Source organism: Panthera tigris, chromosome C1 (genome assembly GCF_018350195.1).
Source record: "Panthera tigris isolate Pti1 chromosome C1, P.tigris_Pti1_mat1.1, whole genome shotgun sequence".
NCBI lineage: Eukaryota > Metazoa > Chordata > Mammalia > Carnivora > Felidae > Panthera > Panthera tigris.
In genome coordinates this window covers 28,723,391-28,735,702 of record NC_056667.1, presented here as the reverse complement: position 1 = coordinate 28,735,702, position 12,312 = coordinate 28,723,391, and the positions used below count along the sequence as shown (strand labels likewise).

Here is a 12,312-nt window from a genome sequence, read left to right as displayed (position 1 = left end):
GTTCCTGAGTTTGTGTGGCTACTGTAGCAAATTATGGAAGCTGAGGGAAGGGGTTTAGGGTACCCCTGATTTATAGCCGGTTGGTCAGAAGTATGGGAGGCCTGGGAGTTGGGACTGGTGTTTGAAGTGGGGCACTCTTATGGGATTGAGCCCTTAAGCTGTGGGTCTGCCCTAACTCTGGTAGTTAGTGTCAGAATGGAATCCAGTTGGTGTCTGGAGAATCGGGGAATGGGATTTTGGTTTTGGAAAACACCCTAGACTTTCCAAAAAGAGTGTCACCATTTACATTCCTAAAGGCATAGCTTAGGCCTGTTGTAGATATTGTTGGGTAAACTACGTGGAAAAGTGAGTACTTTATTTTATTTTATTTTATTTTTTTTAAGTTACATCCAAGTTAGCATATAGTGCAACAATGATTTCAGGAGTAGAGTCCTTAATGCCTCTTACTCATTTAGCCCATCCCCCCTCCCACAACCCCTCCAGTAACCTCTGTTTGTTCTCCATATTTAAGAGTCTCTTCTGTTTTGCCCCCTCCCTGTTTTTGTATTATTTTTGCTTCCCTTCCCTTATGTTCATCTGTTCTGAGTCTTAAAGTCCTCATATGAGTGAAGTCATGATATTTGTCTTTCTCTGACTAATTTCGCTTAGCATAATACCCTCTAGTTCCATCCACGTAGTTGCAAATGACAAGATTCCATTCTTTTTCATGGCCGAGTAATACTCCATCGTGTATGTGTGTGTGTGTATGTATGTATGTATATATATATATATATATATATATATATATATATATATACCACATCTTCTTTATCCATTCATCCGTTGGTGGATATTTGGGCTCTTTGCATACTTTGGCTATTGTTGATAGTGCTTCTATAAACATGGGGGTACATGTGTCCCTTCGAAACAGCACACCTGTATCCCGTGGATAAATGCCTAGTAGTGCAATTGCTGTGTCATAGGATAGTTGTATTTTTAATTTTTTGAGGAACCTCCATACTGTTTCCAGAGTGGCTGCACCAGCTTGCATTCCCACCAACAATGCAAAAGAGATCCTCTTTCTCCGCATCCTTGCCTACATCTGTTGTTGCCCGAGTTGTTAATGTTAGCCATTCTGACAGGTGTGAAGTGGTATCTCATTGTGGTTTTGATTTGTATTTCCCTGATGATGAGTGTTGAGCATCTTTTCATGTGTCAGTTGGCCATCTAGATGTCTTAAAAGTGAGTACTTTTCAACTCTTTATCAAAGTGAATTTTTGAATCTAGACCGGTAAAGACTGTAAAATGACAAACCCCTGCGTATCTAGCACATGGCCCCCAAATCATCAGAACGTGGTCAGCGCCGTGTTCACAGCCCCCGTACTCTCACTTCCACCCCCTGTGTTATACTGAAAATCCTAAACATCATACTATTTTTCTTGTATACATGTTTCATAGAGTTTTTTTTTAATTGTTGTAAGAACACTAAAAATGGGTTCCACAGATTTTTTTTTTTTTTTTTTTAAGTAGGCTCAACGCCTAACTTGGGACTTGAACTCCAGACCTGAGAGTAAGAGTCACATGCTCTACCAGCTGAGCCACACAGATTTTTAAGTGCCCGATACAGTATTGTTAACTACTGTGTTGTACAGCAGATCTCTTAGAGATTCTTCGTGTTGTCTGGCTGAAACTTTCCGCTCGCCATTTCTCCTTCCCCCTGGAGGCTGCCAGCATCCCGCTCTCTGCTTCTGGGAGTCTATTTTAGACCCCTCACCGAAATCGAATCATGCGGTGTTTGCCCTCCTGGGACTGGTTGACTTCAGTTAGCACGACGTCCTCCTAATTCATCAGCCTTGCAGCATATGTCAGGGTTTCCTTCTTTGTCTTAAGGCCAAATAATATATTCTGCTCTAGGTATATACCACATTTTCTTTATGCGTTCATCTGTTGATGGACCTGAAGGTTGTTTCCACACCTTGGGTAATGTGAATTAATGCTGCGGTCGACTTGGGAGTGCAGGTGTCTCTTCAAAATCCTGATTTCAGTTCTTTTGGTTAAGTGCCCAGAGGAAGGATTGCTGGATGATATGGTAGTTCTCTGTAAACGATAGGCTCTTAACACTGTAACCACACCAAGGAAAACAAACAAGCAAACCCAAAACAGAACGTGTATTAGTATTATGTTTCTTTTTAATGCTGAATAATATTGCATTGTATGGCTGTACCACATTTTATTTATGCGTTCGTCAGTTAATGGTCACTCGGCTGCTATTGAGTAACACTGCCGTGAATATCCATGACAAGGTTTGTGTGAGCCTGTTTTCGTTCACACGGGACTTGTGGGACTGCCAAACTTTCCAATGTGGCTGCACCATTTTCTCTTCCCATCAGCAGTGTATGAGGGTTCCAGTTTCTCCACATCCTCACCAACACTCGTTATTGTTTATCTTCCTAGTCTCTCTGTGGTTTTCATTTACATTTTCCTAATGGCTCATGACGTTGAGCATCTTTCCACGTGTTATTGACCACTGTGTATCTTCTTCTGAGAACTGCGTGCAGATCCTTTGCCGATTTTTTAATTTGGCTTTTTCTCTTTTCATTAGTGGGTTCTAAGAGTTCTTATATATATTCTGGATATGAGGCCTCATCAGATTTGGTATATGTGCTTGGCTGAAGAGCCAACGGGGCGAAGCTACCAACTGCGGGATTGTGACTGAATGCCTCTAAATCCAGTGCGGAGAGCCTCTTGTCCTGGGAAACAGGGTGCAGCCAGAAAGGGGCTGCTCCCTCGCCCGTCACACGATATATGTTCATGGAGAGCCTAGAGCTAAGCCATTTGTAGACAGCCCATTTGTGGGTTGGGGTTTCCTTCCCGGCAGAGCACCTCCCTCGCTGCAATCTACTGAAAGTCAGCCCTCGGCATAAGGGTTTGTAAACAGAAGTAGAAACAAACAAACAAAAAGGTCTTATCACATATATGAATCGCAAATATTTCTCCCTTTCTGTGAATTGTTTTTTTTTTTACTTTCTTGGGAATATTGCTTGCAGCTCAAGAGTTTTATATAATAAAACAGTATAGTTCAATTTACATTTTTTTTCCTTGTTATGCTTCCTTTTGTGGTCCTATCTGAGAAACCATTTGCCTAATCAAATGAGTTCTGAGAGTTTTAGTGTTTAGCCCTTACTTACATTTAAGCCTGTGATACATTTTGAGTTAATTTTCGTGTTTGGTGTGAGACAGGGCTCCAACTTCATTCTTTCCTTCGTGGACATCCACTTGTCCCAGCATTATTTATCAGAAAGACGACGCTTTCTTCGTTGAATTGTCTTGTCGCCCATGAAAATCATTGGACTGTAAATGTAAAAATGTTTGTAACTGGACTTTGAATTCTTTTGATCTGTAGGTCTCTTCTGAGGCCAGTGCCCCCACAGTCGTGGTTCCTGCAGTTTGAAGTTTGTTTGCTAATTTTTACGTGAAATGGGTTTTCCTGAACCTTAGAAGCACAGTTCAGCAGCACGCTTTCTCTGGCTTCCTGGTTGTAGGGCTCCCTCTTCTGTTGCTCTCATGAAGCGTTCAAAAGTAGGGTTTCATGATTTCTGAGATCTGGTTCCATTTCTCCCTTCCGCTCTTTTGGGACCATCCCTTTCTTTTCTTCTTATATCCATGGCCTACTCAATTTGAAATCCTTCCCAACAGTTTATAATACAAAGGTATAAAAAGAAGAAAACTGGGGTCTGGCTCTGCTGTCCACAAGACCCCTCTTGACAGTTTTTACAAACGGATAGTGTCCAAAAATTTTTAAAAAATTTAAAACAAGAAAACGTGTACATACTTAGGGTCCTTCAATAGCCGAGTAAAGTGAAAGTATTCTTCCATCCTCATCTGTTAAGGTCTCAAGAAATTCCTTTCAGGAAAAACCTAGGTATACATTTGCCAGAGTATACACAATTATTCTTAAAAGTATTTATTTATGGGGCACCCGGGTGGCTCAGTTGGGTAAATGTCCGACTCTTGATTTTGACTCAGGTCCTGATCTCACAGTTTGTCAGTTCGAGCCCTATATTGGGCTCTGTGCTGACACCATGGAGCCTGCTTGGGATTTCTCTCTCCCTCTCTCTCTGTCGCACGTGTGCGCGCGCGGTCTCTCTAAATAAATAAATAAATAAATAAATAAATAAATAAATAAATAAATGTTTTAAAGAGTATTTGTTTATGCAGAATGTTTTTTAATTTTTTATTTGCTATATAAAGGATGTTTTAAAATTGGGAATATGTGTCAGCTGAAGAATATTACCACTTTATTTATTTATTTATTTATAGAGTTATTTATTTTGAGAGAGAGAGAGACGTAGCTGGGGAGGGAGAGGGTGGGAGGGAGAAAGAATCCTCAGCAGGCTCCGCACTGTCAGCGCAGAGCCTGATACCAGAACCTGATGAGATCATGACCTGAGCTGAAACCAAGAGTTGGAGGCCTAACCGACTGAGCCACCCAGGCATCCCAAGCCCCCTTTCTTGATAGACAGGATTTCTGTACAGTTTGGGGAAGGAACCCAGGCTTCTTGTATAATTATTAATCCCATTTGTGGATTCTGTGTTTAAATAACTCCTGGTTGTATGGTCCCATCTCCCAGCAGTGCTTAGAAAGGCTGCTTTTGGTTACAGTGTCTCAGAAGACTTGTAGTTCAGGAACACTGGTAACTCTGATGCCTTGAAGGGTACATACCTTCTCTGTCTGCAAGTATTTTCCTGTCAGGTAAAATGTCTGGTCCTTGAGGATAGGAAATAGTCTCTTTTTCTGTGTATTAGTGCTCCGAGACCTCTCTCCTGGCTGCCGGACAGACTGCCTGAGGAATGCTGACCTTGCTTCTGGGACCTGTGTTTATTCCCTCCAGGGGAGCCGGGAAGCGGGACGGAAAGTGATACTTCTCCAGACTTCCACAATCAGGAAAATGAGCCCAGCCAGGAGGACCCTGAGGATCTGGATGGATCTGTGCAGGGAGTGAAGCCTCAGAAGGCTGCTTCTTCTACTTCCTCAGGGAGTCATCACAGCAGCCATAAAAAACGAAAGAATAAAAACCGGCACAGGTCAGTGGCAGGGGCCTCCCCTCCCCGCCCGCCCCTGCCCCCCCTGCCCACCCCCACCCCAACCCCCACCCCACCCCACCCCCCAGCCTCCGTGACCATTGCTGTTAAGGGTCTGTACCAGAGTGAGAATTCTTTGGGATTGGTGCCCTCTTTGTGTTGCAGATGGGGAGAGATTGCTTTGATCCAAGTGAAATAGAAGTTTTCTCCAGTGGAGGAATTGGTGGGCATTTAGAGTAACCATGAAGGAAGACATCCTTCCCACTGTTCTAGTGTAGAAGAATGGCATTCTATGAAAACTTTGTTTAATGCGGTGAATTTGGAATCCTTTTAGAAGGGCGAAAGGGGAAGTAGAAATGGAATGTGTGTAATAGTCTTTGGAAAATGCCGCTAGTACATGTTGGGAAGCTGGAAAAGTGGAGAAAGTCTTCTGCTCTTAATCCTGGTCCCTGCCTACAGTTATTCGCTCGTGGATGGAGAGAGCTGATCTGACATGCCTTTTTTCTCTTTAAATACAAGTTTTTTGGTTGCTTGTGATTTGTTATATATCTCTCTAATATGCTGATTTCAGATATCAGAGAGGAGTAATATAAAGTCTGTAAGATATGAGAGTGCCTTTCTAGCTAATGTATGTCCACTGTGTATGTGGGGTGGGGGTTATCTTTTGGTTTCTTTTGTTTTTACAGTGTGTAATGAGATAGGTATGACATCAGTGGACAGAGAGGTCAGGTGTCATCCAGAGAAGATTTTAGCATTCACTCTGCCTGGGACTATTAACTCAGATAATTGGAAATTAAACAGCTGTACTCAGAGAGGGTAATGGCATAGTTTCTAGAAGAATCTTGCCCTGACCTCAAACCTTCTTCTGGGAGGCATGAAAACCAGGTATCCACAGGCTGGCTTTTGTCCTGCTCCTCTTGGGAGCCTGCATATATGTGTGTGTGTGTATAGATAGATGGATAGATATGTGTGTGTGTGTGTGTGTGTGTGTATATATATATATATATACACACACACACACACACACATATATACACACATATATACATATATATGTGTGTGTGTGTATATATATATTTAATGTTTTTATTTATTTTTGAGAGAGACAGAGTGCGAGTAGGGGAAGGGCAGAGAGAGAGGGAGACACAGAATCTGAAGCAGCTCCAGGCTCTGAGCTGTCAGCACAGAGCCCGACGCGGGGCTGGAATTCATGGGATCATGACCTGAAGGGAAGTGGACCGCTTAACTGGCTGAACCACCCAGGCGCCCCAGGAGGCTGCACATTGAGAGGAAAGGGGAAGGGCAAGGAAGGGGCGGAGCTCCCTGTCCTCCAGTGTGCTTCTGGGCTGGCTTGTTCCACAGACGTGTAGGATGTTCCTTCACACGCACCCAAGGCATTCACGTTGTTAGCTTCGTGGTTATGGCACATGGGGATAATGTAGAATGAACTTAAACTGGTTTAAGCCTCCTAGGCATCAATAGATTCTTTAATTCTTCTAAAAATTTTTCTTGTCAATGGTGGTGGTGGTTTTTAGACTGCAGAAATAGTATTTCCTCCAAATGGTGACTCAAGACTGCTGCTCAGCACTTTCCTGCAAACCAAAAATCACTATGCCAATCTCGTAACTGCAGTAACAAATAGCAAAAATTGCTTATCTTTTTTTGTGTGTAGGTTATAGGCTATATAATCACTGTGGTAGGACTAATGCTAACTGATCACAAACAGTAGCAAGGAACCATAATCTTTTTTTTTAGAGAGCACGTGAGTGGGGGAGGGGTGGAACAAGGGGCAGGGGGAGAGAGAGTGAGAATCTTAAGCAGGCTCCACGCTCAGTGCAGAGCCTGATGCGGGGTGTGATCCCATGTCCCTGGGATCATGACCTGAGCAGAAATCAAGAGTCAGGCGCTCAACCAACTGAGCCACCCGGGCCGCCCCCCACCCCCCGAGGGAACCATACTCAAAATATTTTTTTAAATTGTCAAGATAATTGTCATGCTCTGTGTTGCTTTTATTAAATTTACTCCTCCAGTGTCATTTTAAAGTAATTACTCTTTTCCTATTTCACAGTGTCCTGAGTAGGGGGAACATTCCTTGAAAGTTTCTGGATGTTTCTTCCATTTGTGGTACAGTAGATAGCTACTGTTTATTATAGGTAATCCTTCCCTTTGAAAAAAAATTTTTTTTTAATGTTTTATTTATTTTTGAGACAGAGAGAGACAGAGCATGAGCAGGGGAGGGGCAGAGAGAGAGGGAGACACAGAATCCGAAGCAGGCTCCAGGCTCCGAGCTGTCAGCACAGAGCCTGACATGGGGCTTGAACTCACGAACCGTGAGATCATGACCTGAGCCGAAGTCGGACGCTTTACCGACTGGTGCCCCAATCCTTCCCTTTTTTTAATGCCATGATCAGCTGACCAATAAATGGAATTAAGCATGAACTTAACTTTCCTCCTGCAGGCTTCTAGTACTAGTAGATTTCCATAGAAAAAGCATTTCTTCCTGCCATTTTTATAAATACTAGGATTTATAAAGATCTTCGATGTTAGTTATTGCTTTCACAAATGACATTTTCTGTCTGGAAAGCTGGAGCCTTTTGTCACCCGCCTGGTGTGGTATCTGGCCAGCCTCCTCCCTTTGGCTGTAGGCGCTTACCTGCCCCAAGGGAGCAGAGTGGAGCTGATTTGCCTTCTTTCTGTGTAAACAGGTTCAGTGCACTGGAGTGGCATCTCAGTGGCCAGTTAAAGTTCTCAGATTCCTGTCATCTTTGGTCAGGAAGTGTCCAGACCCCTGACTGATGTCTCTCCTAAAGATCCCAGAGCCCTGACTGATGTCTCTCCTAGTGGGCATGGGGCTGGGGCTGGAGTGCTGTATTTGTACACATTTGAACGTTTGCACCCCGAACGGTATTTGTATCTCCCCCGCAATGTGCCACAACCCTCCCCCCCACCTATTTAGATGAAGTCAGTTGTAAATTATTTCAGCAAATGTCTGAGTACCCACTGTGTGCCAGGCCCTATTTAATATATTTTTTTTAACGTTTATTTATTTTTGAGACAGAGAGAGACAAAGCATGAACGGGGGAGGGTCAGAGAGAGGGAAACACAGAATCTGAAACAGGCTCCAGGCTCTGAGCTGTCAGCACAGAGCCCGACGCGGGGCTCGAACTCACGGACCACGAGATCATGACCTGGGCCGAAGTCGGCCGCTTAACCGACTGAGCCACCCAGGCGCCCCTGCCAGGCCCTATTTAGTGCTGAGTAAAGCAAAGTGGAAATAAATATGGAACTTGAGCAAAAAGGAATAACTTTTGGATTTGTCCTCCTTAGGAATATGAACATTTATCAAATAATGTTTAGCATTCACAAATGATCACCCTGTTCTGAATTCTTATATTTTACATGGTATCTGAACAATAAGTCCCAGCGGCTGTAAGGAAGAAAGTTGCAATAATAACTTACAGCTGTTCTTACAGGTCTTTACTAATATACAAAACCCTAGAATTCTTCCAGGTAGTTTGTGAAGTTTTCTTTAGGTGGGTACAGTCTACTTTAATTTGCGAACAAAATTAAGTTAGGCCGAGAGTTAGGTTGTTGATAGTTCCTGGTTGGTGCACCGTGTGCCCTTTCCCAGATGCCGTAAGTGACACGGTTGCATAAGGGATACCGAAGTTATGCTTTCTTCCAGCTTCACTCTTGCAAACATGGGCTAGGAGGAGAATACAGCATTTTGCATATTGTTCCAGCACCTACCTATGGTGTAAAAGGTGTTACAACAGCCAAGGAGCCGGTGTCATGCTCAGGGTTCATGTTTGCCTTGGAAGTCTGCCCGGACCGTGGTCTGTTAGCAGCGATGGCCTACACAGCCTCCTCCCCTTCACCATTCCCTTGCAGATCCCCGAGGCTTGGGGGCTTGGGGAGATCGGCTCTCCTTTGTTTTAGTAGGGGGGGGGGGCCGTCGGTTTGGGTGTTCGAAGTCCTGGCCCTGACAGGAACAGTTAGCTGTCATCGCCAGTTCAGGGGCAAAGTGACTTGCCTCTGCAGTTTCTGGAGCAGGCCTAGCACTGAGGTGATTCGTTTGACCCTGGGCCTCTAGGATGAATGCTGTAGAAAGAGGACCGTGTTCCCCAGACATGCCTCCAACATAGAACTTGAGTTCAAAGTTGCAAAATGCTTTCTTTTTAAAAAAATGTGTGATGTTTTTATCTCTTATGTTGGTCAAAGTATATTGTGCTGAATTGTTAGTACTGTCTTCGAAGCACCTTTCATTATATGACTAAACCCTTCTTTCTCTATTTCTTCTAATGCCCTATTTATATTCTTCATGACAATTAAATATTTTACAAGTTCTAACTCTGAGTCTGGCAGCTAATAGAGGGCCTGCAGTTACCTCGTTTCCTAATGAAATAACTTTTCCTTTCATAGTCTGCTCTGATACAAAATCCAGGAGGGAAGGGACTCTCCCAACCACAAAATCTTGGGTGCTTTGATGTTTGAAACTTTATCGCTTAAGATTCTGAAAGCTGATTTTGTTTCTACAAATCTTGCTAGGGTGGCTAATCGACTAATTTATTCAATTAGTATATTAATTTCTATTGCTTTCTTCCTTTCAAATGCTGCCCCTCAGCCCGTCTGGCATGTTTGATTATGACTTTGAGTAAGTTTGATTTGAATTAGTATTTGTGCTGTGTTGTTTAGTGTGTAGAGACCGATATGCCTTTTTGAGACCTTTCTAACCCATAGTTTATCTGTTTAATTGTAGGTATGTATATTAGGTTAGGCTGGGAAGTTTTTTTTAAAAACAGAAAAACGTGATGGAGGTAACATTTTATTTAATAACTTAAGCAAAATTAAGTAAACTTCACTCTTATGCATTTTAATTTCTTTAAAAGTAGATAACCTTTACTTTTAATTCACATTTAAATTGATTTTCTGGCTTTGCTTCGTAAGGAGATTAATAGTTTAAGATCTTGATATTTTGCTTCGGAAAGACCTAAAAATTGAAATTTGTTTAATTTCTTTTGTGTTTCCTGTCCAGAAATACAAACTCCTAGTCTCTTTCCTGTTCTTAATCATTATGTGTCTCAGTGATTATCAGTGATAGAGTTACAGAGCTAACACATTAACTGTAGAGCATGCCCTCTTAATCCAATCTCTTTAACGCCTAGTTTTGAATAGTTTTAAAATGATACGGCTTTCGTAACTGCTGTATATTTCTTTTTGTCATCTAAGTCTGCCTTGCGGCAAGAGTATCTGCTTATGTTTTTAAATACTTGCTCAATAATATCTGGGTAAACAACTAAATGTGACATAGTCTAATGAAGAATGTGGATTTTACTTAACCAAATAGTCTTTGTTATAGCTTGTGCCCTATGCAGTAGCTGATTCCTGGCCCCTTTTTCTGTAAATTAAAATGCAAATATCTTTTATCTTTTCTATCACAGGATTGATCTGAAGTTAAACAAAAAACCACGAGCTGTAAGTATCAGCCAGACCATTTCAGAGAGACTGGTGATTTTGTAGATGATTAGAACCATATGTTTGTCCTCAGAGCCCGAGTGCTCCTGCATGAGCGCGCGCGCTCTCTCTCTCTCTCTCTCGCTCTCTCTCTCTCGTCTCTCTTGTCTCTCTCGGGTTGCAGCTCTCATTTTGAAGGCCGGGGTGTCCATTTGGGCACACTTCAACTTGTAGGTGTTACTTTCTTTTGTATTTTGGGTAGAGAAAGTGGTCACACATTTTTCCTGAAGAAAAAGTCCTTTTGATTAAAGAATGAATTACTACTAGGATTTTTTTTTTTTTCTTTCTTTCTCTGATTGGTGAGCTCAGGGGGCCTGATAAGGGCAGCATTGATGTTTCGGTCCCTCTCTGGACTTGGAAGACAGGCCATTTTCAGATGTGAAGTGTTGTCTGTTACATTTGAAGTAGAATATTTGGCTACAGAGCAACCCCCTAGCAGGGTTCTTTATGGGTGAGGTTTTTTTTTTTCCCCCTAGGTTCAAACTGATGTTCTACTGAGAGTAAGTTGGGACTTTGTTTTTCTCTCTTTAGGACTATTAGAAGACTCATTAGTGCAGAAGCTTCCAGGCTATAGAGCCCTGCTTCCCTCCTCCGACCTCACAAAGATAAATATCCCTCACCTGAGTGTGCGGCCACCCACCTCTGCTTTCCCAGACCCAGTGCCTGTGACTCTGAATAGTTTGTTCTGAACCGTGGTGACAAGTCATTTCTGTAAGACCACATTGGATCATTTACTTTGTGTCATTTTTGGTAACAGAACAGCAAGAAGACCAAGACGTGGTTACAATTCCAGCAAGTTGCTAACTGTGCGTTTTTCCCTTCTTGGAATGAGTGTCTCCCCCCCTCCACCCCCCCCCCCCCAAACTGGCTGGCACCAGCTTCTTCGTCTGTGATACCCATCGAGACATGTTCTCCGGTTTTGTTTTATGCTGAAAGTAGAACATAGGTCACATTTCAGAGGGAGGCTGTAAATATCTGGCATTTTCCTATTTTGTTTGTGTTTTATTATTTTTCTATTGTTTTTACCATCTTCTTTTCTTTTGGGACTTTTTGTAATGCCATTGTACAGCTCATACCTTCCTGCTGGCATATCTGATCGTCCGCTTCGCGCAGTTGCCACTATTTTTAACAGAGAATGATCTGGTTTACCATAAATAAGATGGGAAACGCGGCTCTGTGTTTTTTTTTTTTGCAGGGGAAAGGTAAAGAGTGTTTATTTAATAATTACCTATCTTAAATCTTTCTGCGTTGGAAGCAGTTTCATGTTCAAGGAACAGGAAAAGCTGAAAGACCTAAGTTTAAATCAATCCTTTTAAAATATTTTTATTCTTTTATATAAATAAAATTTCACAGGTGTTGACTTCTCATGCTTTACTTTTAAACCTGAGATTGTTTTTTCACTTATTTTATTTATTCATATCATGCCTGATGGAAATTTCTTTCATTCTCCATTTTTCTCTCTTTGCTGGTATCTGCCTGATTAAACATTGCTCTAAAAATCATTAAGGCATATGGAAAGGCTCTCAGTTGCACCCAAAGCCAGTAACGTATGGAGTTCTTGAGCAGAGTGAAAGATAGGATCCGCGAGAGCCAGCGATGCCCGGCAGACCCCCTTCCTCACCGGGCCGGCCGGGCTGAGGATCTTGCCGATTTGTTGAACTGTCACCTGCCTCTTGAGTGGTGCTCTACCTCGGCTGCTCACTGGAATCACCTGGAGAGCTTAAAGACCTACCGATG

General features: G+C 42.5%; 1 protein-coding gene across 7 annotated transcripts in view; it reads left to right on the top strand.

Moving 5' to 3' along the window:
* The window catches only part of MEAF6 (MYST/Esa1 associated factor 6), a 33,619-nt gene that overhangs the window by 14,578 nt on the left and 6,729 nt on the right, over nt 1-12,312 (top strand). For 3 of the 7 annotated variants that reach the window (XM_042996616.1, XM_042996612.1, XM_042996610.1), the window contains exon 5: nt 4,872-5,064. In XM_042996616.1, coding sequence (XP_042852550.1) covers nt 4,872-5,064 — 193 coding nt within the window. Of the gene's footprint in view, nt 1-4,871; nt 5,065-5,226; nt 6,016-7,129; nt 7,274-9,820; nt 9,879-10,502; nt 10,537-11,106; nt 11,990-12,312 lie in introns of those variants that run through there. The other 4 variants (XR_006221249.1, XM_042996613.1, XM_042996615.1 and 1 more) reach the window with 4 other exon arrangements.